This window comes from Dermacentor andersoni, chromosome 6 (genome assembly GCF_023375885.2).
Source record: "Dermacentor andersoni chromosome 6, qqDerAnde1_hic_scaffold, whole genome shotgun sequence".
Lineage (NCBI taxonomy): Eukaryota > Metazoa > Arthropoda > Arachnida > Ixodida > Ixodidae > Dermacentor > Dermacentor andersoni.
The window spans coordinates 100,909,419-100,927,438 of NC_092819.1; the positions used below are offsets into that span (position 1 = coordinate 100,909,419).

General features: G+C 43.2%; 1 protein-coding gene across 1 annotated transcript in view; it reads left to right on the plus strand.

Moving 5' to 3' along the window:
• Positions 1 to 18,020, plus strand: part of LOC126522642 (tyrosyl-DNA phosphodiesterase 2-like) — a 46,408-nt gene that overhangs the window by 7,393 nt on the left and 20,995 nt on the right. Inside the window, exons 3-4 of the mRNA XM_050171401.3 lie at positions 5,791 to 5,949; positions 15,333 to 15,543. Coding sequence (XP_050027358.2) covers positions 5,791 to 5,949; positions 15,333 to 15,543 — 370 coding nt within the window. The remainder of the gene's footprint in view (positions 1 to 5,790; positions 5,950 to 15,332; positions 15,544 to 18,020) is intronic.

Genomic DNA, 18,020 nt, shown 5'->3' on the forward strand with positions numbered 1-18,020 from the left:
AGGGAGCGCTCAAAGAGGGTAACAGCTGCCTCTGGTTCCGTCTGGCCGGATTTACTATCAATATTTTTCTGGCACACTTGATTTTCTTTCCAGGCACTGTACCCAGGATCTTCCTTTGGTGGTGCATGTTTGCAGCCAAGACAGACGTGTGATAGTACCTTGAAATCTAGCACATATCCTGAAAACAACTTGATTACTGCACCCACACCAATATGGAACAGGTGCCTCCTAGTCATCCAAGTGCCATCGAAACAAACTGCCATGTTTCCAGTATTTCCAAAATCTAGCACTTTGTAAAGTTCCTTTACTGCTGAAGCAGAGTTAGAAAGCACCTTTTCACAAGCCTCCATTGCAGCTGGCTTCCTCAGCTTTGTGAATGGAGCCTGCGCTTATTTTGTGTGAGCTCACTGTCTGGCCTTCATTGTTGACTGCCACTATTGTGAATGTGTGAGCGCTTTCCTGTGCAGTGTCCACATATACAGCTGGTTCGCTGCTAAGGTGGTGGCCGAGTGCCTCGGCCCGAGCCTTCCTCTTGCCTGCATTGTTTTCTCCCATGTTTTCTCCCATGGGAGGTGGGTGAATGATAATTTTATTCCTGATGCTGTTGTAAATATGGATTGTATCCGTTTTGCTGGAAATGGGGCGGAGATTCATGGCTCGTAGAATTTTGTGCTCTTGAGCAGAATGTGGGAGGTGCCACAGTTGTGCAGCCTTATGTGCTTCAATGATTTCTTCTGTAGTGTTGTGCACTCTGAGGTCTAGGAGACGCCGGCTACTGGGTCCTTTAGGGATTCCCAATGTCGTTTTGTAGACAGTCCTTATCATAGTATTGAGTACATTTAAGCAGGGTGTCTGAGCCCTATGCACTACCCACTCCACCACTGACTACCCAGTGGCCTTGCTAGGTGGGAAAATAGTCAGATAAGAACATACAAACATAGATAGATATATGCATAGCACCTGGAACTACCTCAAGAATGCTAACACATTAAAAGTTGGCCAGAGGTGGGATGCGAACCCATGTCTTCGCATTATGTGTACAGTACTCCCAGGGGTTAACTCTAGCACAAATACATAAACAGCCAAGAAAGTGGACGGGAAACTGGTGCCGCAGTAGCTCAATTGGTAAGAGCATCACATGTGCAATGCAAGACATGGGTTCATATCCTACTTGTGACCAGTTGTTTTTTCATCCACTTCCATCTACCTCAATTTATATTTTCTGTATTTTGATTGAAGTAATTTTCTTCTATGCTTTCCTGGTCATTGTCTGTTGGCTTTATGTGGTAGTGACTTACGACAACTGGGCCCCATGTTTCCCTTTCTTCTCGGTCATATATATATATATATATATATATATATATATATATATATATATATATATTATGTATATGTATAGACTCCCTTTAAGGTGAACTTGAAGGGACCATGAAAATTTGTTTGTCTTATCAGAAGAATAATAGGCAACATGACCAGGTGCATCCAGATACCTTACTTCAAAACGGTAAAGGAAGTAGACTTACAATGAGGGAAAAATGACATTAAAAGCATGCTGAGGGTGCGCAGCACAGCAATGCCACCTAGAGGAAAGTCTAGGTGATGTTGAACGAAGTGGGGAAGCAGAAATGTTGCGGAGGAGGAAGGTACGTGGAGGCGCAACGGGTTGAAATCCTCTAGCAGTTGCTTCAGGTTTTGTTTGTGGTACAGGCCAATGGCTCATAGCTTTGCATGCACTGTGTTCTCGCTGGTCACGTTGTGTTGAAGCAATAGACAGCAAGAAGGTCACTTTGCTCGCTGCTGCTGCTGCGATTCCTCGTGCCAGCATTTTGACAGCGAGCGTCTGCGATCATAGAGAGTGATGTGTTTATAATTGCCTGTGCGTACTGACACCATGTGTGTTAATTTAGTTAGTAAGTTAATGTTTACAAGGGGGTGTTTTACTCTGGCGGCTGCTGCGTATGGCGCAGCCACGCGAGCCCTGTTTTGAATACAATCTGTGATGCAGAAAGTGTAGGCATTTAGGTGCACCGATGGCCGATAGCTTCATGTGCGCTATAGCATCTGTACGCTTGCGGGCCACCCGCATTCGTGAAGTTAAACATCACTGTAACTTTTTGGTTTCCCCCTTATTTCCACCTCTGTCCACGGGCAATGTATGCCACATGCCTCCAGTAGGGGGCCTCGAAGTGCCCACTCCCTGGCACGGCGCATTGAGGCACCTTACGCTCCAGGATCGGTAGTAATGGTGGTTACTCCGAATGTTCATCTTAACGGTCTGAGGCGATTCGTCTTAAGCGGATATTTTTAATTGAGTCTCTCAAAAACCAAACAAACGTTAGCATGCTGTTCAATATGTGCGAGAATTTGCCTTAACTTTCTTTCTTTCTTTATTGATTTATTTAAGACAATACACAGATTGTCTTAGGAACTGAGTTCGTCTTAATGAGCGTTCAGTGTATATGCATTACGTTGCCATGCAGCAATTTGGCAAATGTGGCACCGACGTTCATACGTTACAGTAATGCTGTAGCAGTATGCGGTTACAGTTTACTGAGCAGAGGATGTAATTATCCTTCTTTTACCTGGTAATTTATCAGCAACAACACCAGTGGGAAACCTGACCCAGTCAAATTTTTCTCTAGCAAATAGATAGCCAGGGTGTCTACCAACCGGGAAAACCGTTAATTCTCAGGGATTTTGAATAGTCTGGAAATACTCAGTGAAATATCGGGGTATTTGGACTTCTATCAGGGAATATTAGGTGTCATTTTATTGAAAGGGAACGAAAGTCGCCCTAATGCTGGCTCGAGTAAAAGAGAGGAATCCTAACTAATTGTCTTTGACGCCGTGTCGTCGGCTGGAGGAGTTGCCAGCGCACAGTCAGCGACCGATTTTCCTGACGCCTGATTTTTGGGACATGCCCGATAATGCGAACGGCTTCGCGGCGCCAACGCGTACCCCATATAGTCAAATGTATAAGAACGTCTTGAAATTTCGGACTCAAGAACTCTTCGCCGAACGATTTTCCAGACATTTTGCCGCAACTGCAGGTCCGAAACGGCATTACTCAAAGCCAGTACCTCCGTTTTGATTATCTCGCCGCCTCGAACCACCGGCGCTCTCGCACACAGATGCGCTGGCAGCTGTGGCCACCACCGCTGCAACGCGAGGCCTAGCTGCTTTCACGTTTGCTATTAAGGTTCTTACCATTCCATGCCGTGTTTCTCATTGAAAGAATTTGCCGCTGTCAGCAATGACACCGACTCCGCCTCTGTAATCGCGATTGGCTTCAAAGCTTAGAAAGTACAGCGCGTTGCATAATGCCGGTTCCCGAAAGGCAGCTTCGCCTCAGCACCGAAAGGTTACGCGGTGAAGCACATGTGAAGTAGTGCGGTGAAGCTTAACAAGCGTGGGAAGGTGTAGTTGTCACGGGACACAGTGCGTATTCCTTAATCATACAAGCGTGCACCCGCCGTGTTCTGTCACAGTACAAGCACCTATATGCCTAATAAGTGTACTGACAGGCCTTCAGAGCCTTTTCGGACGTGCCTTTGGCGATTTGAGCCCTTAAGGGCAGTAAAAGACATGCACTCATCCTTTTGGACGTTTTCGCGGGCCCTAGTGAGTGCGAAAAATTGGACGTTGACTGTACAACTGACCAAGAGGATGCTTCAGATGGTCTGTGGGGCGAACGCACGGCGGAACGAGGGCGAGAACAGAAAGGACCGTCGCATTGAGGAATTATCGGGAAAGGAACTGTGCCGGGTCTTCTTTGAAGGAGCTTGAGCTGAAAAAGCAATGTGTTGGCTGACACCATGATGCAGATGACCCTCATCCAAACCAAAATAAACTCTTTCAAGCAGTAACTTGCAACACTGAAGGAGTGTGCGCAGGCTTGATAGTATGTCAAGACAGTTGAGGCGGACTTTCCAACTGCTGAGAGAATCTCACTTGTAACAAAGTTCAAGCCTAATACCAATGAGCTTGTTGTCAGTTGATAGAAATGGCCCATTTTCGAAAATATTCGCTTCCGTATGCATCTCTTTTTATTCGTATTTGAAAATGTTCGACTCAATTTGTAATGGGCTTTACAATTTTCCCTTTTCAAAGATATTTTATTCACTGTGCATTTTACTCACCCCTCCCTTCAGTTTTCTATTTTTAATAAAATGAACACTACTCGTTATTATTCAAACTGGATTAATTAGTTTTTTTATTTTTTGACATGCTTGCTAGAAAGTGACAACATCCATGTCGGCATGTCTTGACGTAAAGCAAACTTTTGTATCACACAGGGAATTTTGCACAGGCACTCGGGAAAAACATAAAAACTCGGGGAAATTGAAAATGTCAACTTGGTAGACACACTGATTGCAGAGGCACACGTTCCTGCTGCCGCACCCAAAATTAAGCAAAAATCAGTCTATCGAATGGCAGCAGTTACAAACCAGATCCTATCCAAGTCCAGCTATCATGCATCTAATACACCCAGACTTACACACGACCGACAAGTGCAGACATTGTGATTCTAGAGCCACCTCAGAGCATATCCTATGGGAATGTACGGGTATAATACACAATAATGGTGATGCACCCAATCAACAGCGACAGCCTCCATGTGCATTGGGAGTCTGCATTGCTAAGCTCTGACCTGCAGCACCAATTCTGGGCTGTCTAGTGAGCTGAGGACGCTGCCAAGGGCCAACAACCCGTGGCCAAAACCTAGGCGTGGTCCAGGCCCACCCCACCAAATCTCAGGGCAGCCAATAAAGCTATTTGAATGAAATAAGCTCTGTGTGAGTGATATCTTCGCAATAACTGAGAATTGGACCATGGCTTGTTACGGCTCAAGCGCAAATGGCCCAAATCAGGCCAGATTTTGAAACCAACGGGCCAGAATGAGGTGCAACAAGAGTTGTCAGTATAAACAGAAACAGATTAAAAGCAGATTAAAAAAGTTCAACCAGTATTTAAAACAGCAAATTCATTTTCAGTGATTACAACCGATGGTTGGCTTATGCATTTTTCAGCGCACTTTTTGATATGAAATGCTTCTGTGATTTCACGTGTTAGTTTATTTTTATCTGAAAACAAAATGTCAGTGTTAAAAAATACTGGATCACAATGACATAGATTACAGTGGTTCAACAAGTGCGAATGGTTTTCTTTACCGAGAGAACGTTCATGTTCTTTTAGACGGGTGTTTATGCACCGACCGGTTTGTCCTATGTACATGTTGCCACAGGTCAACGGAAGCCGGTACACAACACCTGTTCTCCATTTTGTGAATTTTTGATCATCTTTCAGGCCGCAGCTGCATTTTTTTACCCTATTGTCTAACTTATCGGAAATAGCTTGGCACAGTTTTTGTACCTTGTTAGGAGCGCTGAAAACCACTTCACGCCATACCCGCTGGCAACATTCTTCGGCTGGCAACAAGAATGTTGCCAGCCGGTATGGCCTTGAAGTGGTTCCTATTCCTTGAGTTCAAAGTCTGCGTATCTGTATTAAACACTAAACATAATATAATAAACAATCGAGCTCTGTTTTGTATTTTTCAATGCATTTCGCTATTGTTTGCCTTCCACCGTACCAGTATTCAAATTCCATGGTTGACAGGTCCGGCTATATGTATGCACTGTATACACAACAAATTTTTCAAGCTTGCTGCAGTTCATTAGCTCATTTGGCTGTAGCATAGTACGATAAAAATGACTGACTCTTGTTTTAGATGGCACTTTTTTTATAGACTAAAACTATTCATGGGAACCATTTCTATTTGTGTTTCAGGAGACGCGTGAGCATACCCTCATCGGTTGCTGCAGAAGTACCAGCTCAGGCACCTCAAGCAAGATGTGAAATGATGACACTGGTTAGCTGGAATGTTGATGGACTGAACCAGCAATACCTGCATCAGCGAATCAGAGCTGTTTGTGATCAAATCTTGAGGTAACTTACTTTTACAACATTGATATGTTTCACTGTTTCCTTTATTTGACATTAACCTTGTGATATGTTGTGCCAGAACATGAAATTATGTGTTGTTGGTAGTATGTATCTTTGGAAGGGAAGCACAAGTGTTAGCCAATCAGAGTCACAAGAAATGTCTTCTTTTTTCTTTCCTTCTATAGTTGATGTGTAGAAGTGTTAGGTGTGACAAAGGGCTCGTAGCTTACGGAAGCAAAGGGATCATAGCTTACGGAAGTCTATGATTGTTCTCAATTTGAAGAGAGAAAGAGCAAAATTAGTCGAGAAGAAACAGACCAGCCCAGATGTAGTAAGGGTAAAAGCTGATAAATTCAGGCTGGTGGTCACAGGCAAATATGCAGCTTTAAAACAAGAAGGTGATAACATGAAGGTAATGAACAAAACTGTAACTAGGCTGATTTCAGAAGCAGCAATTGGAAGTGGGAGGTAAGGAACCCGGACAACTTAAGCTCTCCTATGTAGCAAAGGACCTAATAAAGAAGCAACAAAGCACGAAAGTATCGAACTCAAAAATTCAGATACAATTTGTAGAACTGTCAAAGCTAATAACCAATAAGTAAGTAAGTGATATCCAACATTATGATGTTAGAAAGATTGAGGAAGCAGTAAAGAATGGCCACAGCATATAATCAGTGAGAAGAAAACTTGGCATGGACAGCACAAGATGTATGCTGTGAAAGATGAGCAGGGTAATGTCATCAGCGATATGGATCATGTAGTAAAAGCTGCTGAAGAATTCTTCACTCACCTGTACACTACCCAGAGCAGCCACACAACCTTCATTGGAAGTAGTGATGAATAAGATATAGAGGCTCCGTCTATAACCAGTGATGCAGTTAGAAGTGCCTTGCAAGACATGTCCCGAGAAGGCAGCAGGAGAAGATGGAATAACAGTCAATTTAATCACGGATGGAGGAGATGTTATGCTTGGAAAATCTGCAGCTCTTGATATGCAGTGCTTCACGACTTCAAGTGTATCAGAGAACTAAAAGAATGCCTACGTTACACTAATCCATAAGAAGGGAGATGTTAAAGAATTGAAGAATTATAGGTCCATTAACTTGCTTTCAGTATTGTATAAAATGTTCACCAAGATAATTTACAACAGAATTGGAGCAATGCTCGACTTCAGTCAACCAAGAGAATGGGCTGGCTTCAGGAAGGGATGTTGTACATGGTTCACATCTATGTCGTCAGTCAGGTAATTGAGAAATCTGTGGAGAACAGTAAACTGCTCTGTATGGCTTCTATGGATTATGAAAAGGCATTTTATTCAGTGGAGATACCAGCAGTCATGGAGGCACCACATGATGGAGTACACTAGGCATATGTGAATATCTTTGCAAATATTTACAAAGATTCCACAGCCACCTTACTTCTTAACAAAAAAAGTAGAAAATTATATATCAAGAAAAGGGTCAGGCAAGGAAACACAATCTCTCCACTGCTATTCATTGCATGCTTAGATGAAGTATTCAAGCTGTTAGACTGTGAAAGCTTAGGAGTCTGGTCAATGGCGAATATCTCAGCAGCCTTCGGTTTTCAGATGGCATTGTCCTGTTCAGCAACACTGGGGACAAATTATAACAAATGATTGAGGACCTTAACAGAGAAAGTGCAACAGTGGGGTAGAAGATTATTATGCAGAAGACATAGGTGATGTTCAGTAGCCTAGCAAGGGAACAATAATACGTGATCACCAGTCAGTATCTAGACTATGTGCAGGAGTACATTTATCTAAGTAAATTATTCAAAGGGGACCCTGATCATGACAAGGAAATGTACAGCAGACGAACAGACGGAGGAAGGGAAGCAGGGAGGAAGAAAGGGAGAACTTTATTTAGGTCCTGAGGTAAGCTACCGCTCAAGGCGATAGTGCAGCCGGCCGCTCCCACGTCGGGACGGGTAGACCGAGCCTCACGGTTGATGTAGAAGGTCTGAGCTCCTGAGCATCGAGCATCGTGCTGGTGCTGGTGGTAGTTGTTGGTGATGTTGGAAGCATTACTTTTTCATTTTTCACAGTGTGAAAAACGTGGTTATCTATTAGACAAGCTGCAGAGCTCTCGTGTGTGGACGAAGTGGCTCTCTTGGGCACTCGTTATTTTCATGCGGTGTATGTGTTCAGATGTCAGCACAAAATTGTGGTTTTAACTAATATATTAACCACTTTTTATTTTTGCAACACCTGAACCTGAAATTAACCTGATTTGTGTCGGCTCAGTGGTTGTGGCATTCCAGTAAGGATGGAATACAATAATGATTGTGTGCTTAGATTTAGCTGTATATGAGAGGACCCCAGGTGGTTGATACTGATCTGGAACCCTTCGCTGTGCAGTCTACCACAGCCCATGTGTTGCTTTGTGACGTTGAGGGGGGACACAAAGCGAAAAACTGCAATTTGTGGTCATAAAGCACTTTTTGAGTTTCGTTGCAGTTTCGGTTTCATCTATTCAAGGTTCCAAAAAGATTTCTTTCACACCTGCGTGGTTATAGAGTACTTGCATAAAGCTCATTACCCTTTGCTGCTGTCAGGTGACACTGTAGGCTCTAGTACTACCTGGTTGCCTACATCATCACATGCTTGTGTGTTCACTGAAACTTGACGTGTCAACTTAAAGCTGTGTGCCACTACTAAGCAAGCAGTGTGCCTGGATGTACAGTTCTGGCTGTAAGGCGCCCATAAATGCACAAAATTCAACACAGCATTCAATGCACCAACTACACTTGTGTGCTCAGCCACTTTATGGCCATGTTGATTGTTTGTCTATATTTCACACTAATTTTATCAGTCAAGTGCAGCAGCTTTGATTTACCAGTCACACAGTGTACAGTAGACTTCCGTTAATTCAACTCCGGCTAAGTCGATTTTTTGGTTATAATTTCATCCCAGCCGAAGGTTTTGGTCAGCGCCCATACATTTCTATGGGCCCTAACTTTCATTATTCCGATCCTAAAATTGGCCTTCGCTGGATAATTTGAACTTGTACAGTCAGTACACATGCACCTGGCCTCTATAACAATCCCAATGGCATTTCCTTTAGTGGCAGCATGTGTCTTCGAAAAGCTTAGGGGACAGTGAATGTATTGAACACACGTCATCTCCTGTTGAAAACGCCTGTTTTTGTACTGCTCTAGGAATAGTTTGAAGCAATAACCATAGTGTTACGGAAGGACGTTGACTGTACAACTTACCAAAAGGGTGCTTCAAATGGTCCCTGGGGCAGAAGCGTGGCGGAAGGAGGATGAGAACAGAAAGGACCTATGCATTGAGGAATGAACAGAAAAGGAAGCATGCCACTGCTTCTTTGAAGGAGCTTGAGCTCAGAAAACGAAGTGTGGGCTGGCATCGACATGCATATTTCCCTCATCAAAACCAAAATAAACTCTTTAAAGCAGTGAAAGGCAACACTGAGGCGTTGTGCGCAAAGTATGTCAGGACAGTTGAGGTTGACTTTCCAGCTGCTGAGAGAGAATCTCACTTGTGATAAAGTTCAGGCCTCATACCAATGAGCTTGCTATCATCTGATAGAAGTAGCTCATATTCGAAAATATTTGCTTCTGTACGCATCTCTTTTTATTCTTATTTGAAAATGTTCAACTGGATTTGCAATGGGCTTTACCATTTTTTCCGAAACTATTTAATTTGCTGTGCGTTTTACTAACCCCTCCCTTCTGTTGTCTTTTTTAGCAACATGAACACTACTCCTTACTATTCAGACTGTATTAAGTAGTTTTTTTGTGAGAGTGACAGCATGGGGCGACATTGTGTGAGCCTGTCTTGACATAAAAGAAAGTTCTGCGTCACTCAGGGAAATTTGCAAGGGCACTCAGGGAAAACCTGGAAAACTCAGGGAATTTGGAAATGTGAACTTGGTAGACACCCTGCTGATTAATTAAGTCAAAAGCTACAAAGTACACAGTGGCGCAGCCACGTGGTCAGGTGACACTGTGGTCAGGTGACACAAAGCTCAGGTGAACGCTCAGGTGAAAGCTTTTGGGCCAGATTTGTAAAGGTGAAGGCCTTCCTATTAGAAGAGCAGGCTTTGTTGTAGCGTACAAGCAGTGCCCTCAGACAAGAGATACAGCACATCTTGCTGGTGTTTATTCTAAAGAAGAATCTACTAGCTCACTACCAGCACTCACTCCTCCCATACTTCCTTCATTTTTCTTTCTTCCAAATGCAAAACACTATCCTGGGCCGAGATGTGCCATGGGTGCATTTCTTAAATTTCAGAACTTTTGTGGTTCATGAGACTGCTAAATTTACAATTTTATTTACAGAGGCTACGATAGTTTCCTGTGTGCTCACCCCTATACCCTTACAAGTTAATAAGTTGTTCACGTACCACTATAAATACATACTGTTCCATGCAACACGAATGATAACAATGGATGGTCTACATGCACATCTCCGCATAATGACAAGGTACATTTACAGTTCATTGAAAGTGTCATTTTGGTCTGCAGAAGGCCAGGGCAAAAAAGGGCAAGGATGTATGAGACATAACTTGAAAGTGGGTGTGCTTGTTGCTGTGGTGTCACTTTTGTAACCTGTGTTGCCTTGAAGTGTCATTAATGCTTGCTTGAAAGCAAAGAGACAATGGGTACACCTGTTTCCTGCAGCACCTTATATTGTCACATGGTAGTGACGTTAAAGAACACGGTAGCAATACTGTGAAAGACGAAACTAACTATTATTGGGCAAACCTGTGCTCACAAAAACAGGCTACACTTAAAGCACAACGATAGCAGCGAACACAGTCAGCACTCGGCAAAATCTGATCTACCGGTCAAGCGCGTTGGCTTTTATACACGAACCATCGAATGTTCCAGAGTAAACACTGGTGCCCGCGTGTCTTGCAGAAAATTATACACCATTCGCATCGCGCATACGTGCAATCGGATTGCACAAGGTTCGGTGACAATGGACAGCAGATAGAACAATTGATAACATTGCAGAAACTTCGAATACATGCAGGCACATCCCGTGCTGAGCGATAACATTTGTTAGATGGTGAAAAGCACTCACCCGAAAAAGATAAACAAGTCCACGTGTCAGTATTTTCAAGGCGGTGTTTTTGTTTCAATCTTGCACACACTTGCTGTTGATTCAGATGTGTGGTGATAAGCTTGGTAACATGATGGTCAGTACTCAGTGAGATAGGGTCACATATGCCTTTTTGCGCAGTGCTTTTCGTGAGGCCACATTAAAATTCAAGGCCTCTTTCTTGCTCTCCACCCCTAAGAAATGCTCCTGTCTAAAAGCCCCTAGTTCGTTCCTGACTTTCGGCACCAGATGTAAAGGTGAAGACTTTCTTATTAGAAGAGCAGGCTTCATTTTAGAAGGCAGACGAGGCTCTTTAACTAGAGGAAAGGCAGTTCTTCCTGTGTTTATTTCGAAAAAGCTTCTATCTCGCCACCAGTGCTTGCAACTCCCATACTTCTTTTTCTTTTTCTTTCTAATGTGAAACACTGCATGTTTCTACAAGGGATTCAGGAAGTGCTTAGTGACTTGTGCACTGTTTGTGGCATGCATACAGCATGTCATTTGGGAAAGAGCCTCAACGAGTGCCCATCCATAGGAAGAGCATACGGGGCAACAAGTGGGAAAGTAGCCAGAAAGAAGCAGAAGCTCAAAGCCATTCTCACAGAAGAATGTGGAACACAAGAAGGCCTCATGTATGTTCCAGGGAAATTCTAGTAACCATACCTGCAATGAGAATAAACTGGCATACTTCTGCTTTTGAAGCCATTTCTCTGAATATTCATTTTGTCATGGAAGTTCAATTTAGTGAAAACTATATCTTTTATATTAGACAAAGCAGACTCGTTCATTGGGCACTATCCGAGGTGATATTTTATGCAGAATGCTATTGTGGGCTCAAATTTGTTTTGCTTTCCTTATGGAAAAATAGAACATTTGAGCACAAAGTGCAAATGGGCAAACCACACTGGCTAAGCGCACTGCGGCTCGCTGAGGACAAGTGCATTTGGATTATGTTTAGCGCATCGTAGGCATCAAAGGCGGAAGTTGTGGCGTCTACATTAACATCCAAATGAAATTTGAACTGTGCGCCACGGTGAAATTTAGAAGGAAGAGTGTTGTGAGCATGCCCCATTGTGCCATAGCCTTCGCAGTACAAGGCATTCAAGTAGGAACAAGAGCACATCGGAGGCCGTGTTTGATTGCCAATAACTCCACTTCTGCTGAATGCATTGAAGTACTTTTTGTGGCAAATTATTTCTGAAGTAGCCTATTTTCACTTCAGAAGCCTTTCTCCACTTCAATAAAATGTGGTTCACAGCCCCTTTAGGTGTTTTGGAAATAAGCTAAGGTTTTTCAAAAGGGTTTCAGGACTGCTCTGCATGGACAAGCTGGGCTTGTCCAGAGTTAGCTTGTCCAGTGTAGTTGAGAGAGCAGTCAATAATTCTGCTACATGCCACTAGGCTCTGGGTGCTTAAATGGGTTGAGTTGCCATAGTCTGACGTCACCACTAAGCTCTCTCCTACAAGTTGACATTCAGAGCATCTGTCATTTTCTTCAATACTTCTGAAAAATACTTGACTGCCCTTACTGCCTTTTTCTGCTTCTGGCAGGTTCATCCCCCCACATTTTTGTGATTATATTGACTGTCTCTCTTTTTAATATATCATGTTGGCCATCTCAGATTACTTATAATGGCCATCCCAAGCTAAGTTTTAGCATTGAAAAGCTCTTGGAAACAAAGAAAACAAGAACACAAGAGTGCAGACATTCAAAAAAAAAGGACATTTATTGCTCATTAGATACAGTGATGCTCACTAAGCTGGGATAGTGTAACAATGCTGCTCCGATGCCTTTTTTCTTGCTTCGTGGGTTGTTCGAAGAGCACTGAGCCCGCACTATCACTGCAATTGGCCGCTTGCAGTCAGTGGATCATAAGGAAGGAATAGACTAGAATGAAAGGAACAGGGCTCGTATCATACTGGCCCTAGCCTAGGTACAAGGAATAGCTCCTCGATAAGACAGGTTGAGGATATGAGCATGTTTGACTTTCCACATAAGGCTACCAAGCAAATGTTTGCCCATGCCAGTGTTGCGCTTCGAAGCTGAGCAGGAAGCGTCCATGGAATAGTCCCACAAAGCGTACTGATGAGTGTGTGGTTCATCTCCATGACACGACTACACAGGCCGACATCCCCTAGATAAAGAATGAGAGCGACTTCCTCTCACTGCTCTCCCACCATGGCATGTGTGTCATACGGAGGAAATGAATATCGGGGAATGCAAGAGTCAGGTGTCTCTACAATATTTAGTTTCATTCATTCATTCATTCATTCATTCATTCATTCATTCATTATGCCTCAAATGATTTGATGTGAGGCATTACTTGAGGGGGATAGGTTTGAGTACAGCAGTCGTGGGTTACATTTTAAATGTTCTTTGATGGTGGACTTGAATTGAAGGGGATCTGTTATGAAAGTGATGTAGGCAGGAACATTGTCGCAGACTTGGGAAGCAAGAAAAATATATTTGATACGTTCTGCTGCTTGCGGAAGATGAATGCCATTTTTGATGGCTGCTGCTTAATATGCGCACCTCATATCATGCAGCAGCAGTTACTACTGCTCTGTTTTCAATGCTCCTTGGCCAGATTAAAGACCTACAACAATCAAGTTCACTTCTTCATGATCATATGTAGAATGCCATGCTTGTACAGGTGCTTGTGTGGGCACGAGATTCTTATTTCTCTCATGGAGCAACAGTAGTGTGTATTTGCTCTCGCTGTTGGTTGCTCTTGCCAGGGCCACAAAAATGGAATGTGGCGCCGGGTTGTTCATTCCCAGAAATACGGGACATGAGGCATGTAAGACACCTAGTACCCTCTCTTGGTGAGTGTCCGTTCGATACAGTACATAGGTCAGCATGTTCATTCACATGGCCTATGTTGTCACCAAAATCGCTGGTTATGAAATCAATCAATCAAAATCGAATCAAGTCAAGCCAAATGAACCATTACATTACTCTATCCCTCACCCTGACAAAACATCGCTATTGTAGACATACTAGTATGACCATGCTCACGAAAGTGGGATGTGCCCTCACAATGCTGGCAGGTCTAGTTGCTTTAGTAATGTCCCACATAGTAAGAGTTTGTCATCGCATTGTACTGCAGTGTAGCCGGCCATATAGTGGGGAATGCTTTTACGTCCTGGTGTCATTAGGAATGTTTGTCTTTTCTCAGATTGTAATTGAAGGCTGAGTAATGAGAGTTAAGGGTTGCATTAGTGCTTCTGAACATAATTGGTATCTTCTACATGCTGAAGTCTGCAATCATGGTCACCTTCAGGAGAGCCACATCCCAAAACTGGCAGGTCTCACTTTCTTTTACATGTATCCAGAAGTGCTTTCAGTGTGCTATCGTTGCACTGGAATTCATTGTCACTCACACAAATCTGTTATTACAACCTTGGCAACCTTAGTTTGTGTACAATTTCAAGAAGGTAAAATTTTTTTCCCCTTCATGAAGCGTGCTAGTTCATATGATCAATCTGGCATTTCCATGGGATGAGGCAAATTTGCAAGATTCTTCCAGCTGTTAACTTCATTTGGGTACCAGCATACATATTATTACAACTGTAAAAAAGAAATTGAGCACTTTTACAAGCCGTTGAAACAGGTAGAAAACCAACAGTCCTTGAATTTGGAGCCAAAAGCCAAACTGCGAATCTCTTGTAAAAAAATTGGCAGTGCCCACACCACTGCTTGCATTTTTTTTCAGTACACAAGGCTCACTTTCGTGTTGCCCTTTTTCTGGGACCTTCCTTGCAGAGAACGATGATGGGGTGAGGGGAATCATTGGTAGTCGCAACATTATGGAACCAACTGAAAATAAAGGAAGCTGGTGGGAGCTGAACCTACAACCTGGCGACAAGTTGTTTCTTTCTTTTATCCATTTTCATTCCCCTTTACCTTCTCATTTCTGCACTCCAAGTAAAACAGCAAATAATTTTCCCTATGCTTTCCTTTGCGTCATTTTCTGTTTGCTGCATATCTGTCTTTGCAGATTAGCGTGTAGGCGAATACTTTATGCCTGCAAACTTCGGTACTTTTTAAGTAAAAAGGCTCTCTCTCACTTTTGTGACGCTATATTGTGGGTGCCAGCTGCGGTTTCACACAGTGTGGTACATTACTGACAATAATCTGACAAGTAGTCAATAGGTAAGCATTGCACGCTTGTTGCAGTACAATGGGCCTTTACCAAATTGAAACGTTTTATTTACAATTTCACCGTTGTGGCTCCAAAATCGACAATGGTGATGTCGTCACATCTTTAGAAATCACAGCTGTCATCACATTGCAGGTTGGATCCAGACGTGGTCTATTTGCAAGAGGTCGTACCTGAGATCGAGCCTAAAATCAGGGACAGTTTTGCAAGGTATCGGTACATACCTGGTGACTCGCAAGGCTACTACGTTGTGACACTGCTGAAGGAGGACACAGTGAAGTGCAAGACTCACACCGTCTCTCCATTCTCGTCCACCAAAATGGAACGGCACATTGTACAGGCTGAGGTGAGTGACACTGGTCTTATACTCTCTTTACATGGTCACCCTCAGTGATAATTTACTTACTTGGCAGATGCTTTGCCTTATTGTCATTAGGACATAAAGTAAATTTTATTACCCATGCACGAATGGAAGCAAAGTTATGCATATCGCATATAGCAAATGAGTATGTCATCTTGGAAAACTCAATTTAAAAATGTAAAGATAGATAACATGTCTCAGAATAAATATCCTCTAGACACCTTGTATTACAGGATAGCAACAGCCACTTGCAATTTTATGCCTTCTTCTGTAGAAACCACATCACTTGAAAACTAAGTTTGATGTTTCTGTTGTTACTGTAATCCATAAATCTATACTTGTTCCTTGATAGAAGCAGTTTAGAAATTCAAGATGTCCATTGTCTAGCTCCTCACAAATTTTCTGCTCAAACACGATTTTGCAAACAGTTATCGTCATTGCACTTTCAAAACTATAGTTTTCCTAAAAATGTGAAATAGCCAAAAAGTTTTAACTGAGGAAGAACTGCTGCATAGGTTAGGTCCTCTCCTTTAACTCAAAACTTCTCAGCGGCAACCCGCCGTGGTTGCTCAGTGGCTATGGTGTTGGGCTGCTGAGCACGAGGTCGCGGGATCGAATCCCGGCCATGGCGGCCGCATTTCGATGGAGGCGAAATTCGAAAACACCCGTGTACTTAGATTTAGATGCACGTTAAAGATCCCCAGGTGGTCGAAATTTCCGGAGTCCTCCACTACGGCGTGCCTCATAATCACAAAGTGGTTTTGGCACGTGAAATCCCATAATTTAATTTTTTTTTTCTCGGCGGCAATTGTTTCAACTTCCTATATTTTTTTTGTCTGCTTTGAAGTTGTCCAACACTCTTCTATGCTCGTGAGGTGCTGGCTTTCGTCGCTTGGCCCGTGTGTCTTCTCGTTTGGACATGTCTTTTCAGTAAAAAAAACAAGGTTGGGTGCGAAAGCCCCGCAAGTGGGTAAAATGGAACGTCAAAATGTATTTCCACCATTCCAAGCTTCAGTTTCAGTTTCGCAAGCAATCTAGACTCACCGTTGCCAGAAATGTGCCTTTTGTTTTTCTTGAGCGTTTTTTTAACATTCTCTTCAGAAGGCCACTAGAAAGTGTGAAAAGCGAGCCTTCCGATTAACGAGTTGGCTCCACATTATGCTGTTTTCCCACTCTACGGCCACATCTTGAAAACTGCATTTATAGGCGCCTTTGACTGGAAACACGTGCCACCGCTGGGTGGGTAAAAAGGGCTAATTTTCTTGTTTTCTATGTCACAGATAATTACGAAACTTGGCGAGGAGCTTTTTTATATGTTTATGCATCCAAAATGAAGAAAATTAGAAAAAAATGTATTTCTGGCAAAAATCTGAATTTTAGCCCTGCATGAATCACCTCTTAAAGCACGCTGCTGTAGCCACATTCCTTTTTTTGTTTGCTTCACACCTCCCCCTCCTCGTCCTCCACATTGCCTGAGAATTTCCTTCATTGGATATCCCTTCGGCTGGCTCACCTCATTGAGGGGCTGCCTTGCTGTCACCAATTTCGGTGTTCTGTAAATAGATACGGACACGATGCAAACATAACTAAAAAGTTCTTCATGCAATATATCCTGAAAGGTATCCCAGTGCGGACTGCCCTGCCTGTGGACTAAGGGCAACATTATATCATGTGCTGTGGGAGTGTGAAGCCATCAGCTCCTCCTTCAGCGAGGATAGGTGGGCTGATCTCTTGGGCAGCCCTGAACTCACTGACCAAACCCTGGCCATCCAGAGTGCCCGTGATCAGGCCGTCAAGCTCGGCTTGGCGGTCCCTACTTGAGACTAGCTGGGTGGCGCGGGGTCTCCCCAGCATCTTCTCTGGACCTAATACAGTTATTTCAATCATTCACTCACATTTATCTCAAGAAATGATTCCAACTCAGAAAAACGAACAGCGAAGTAATCTCACGCACCATAAATCCTGTATGCACACAGAAAGCTCCCAAAACTAGCTATATACATAAAAAACAAGCTAGACCTCAATTGCATACTGTTCTTCAGTTCGACTAAACAAGTAACAAGTAGCCACTATACTCTCGTACAACTTTATGTAGCAGTGATGGGAAAGCTACGGTCGCGCGGCTGCTGCAAATTTGTTACTGCGCCAAGTAGTGTGGCAGCGTTTGACAGTGCTTTTGGTTGCTCGGAACAGACGCAGAACCGGCGCAGCTTCCATGCGCGATGTTCTTGTGTTTGCTCAGACACAGAAGGGAAAAGCCGCAATATAAGTAAACCTTTACCATCGGTGGTGTTTTTCGTCATATTTAACTGTTGGTACTAAAGCGTTTGTTTTCTTTTCCCCAGCCTAAACTATCGTGGATTGAAATGCAGGGCTTTCTTCAGAAGCTTGTGCACGCTTTGGCTCCGTAGCTTTCCCTTCACAGCCACAGAAAGTTGTCCATGAGTATAGGAATCAAACTT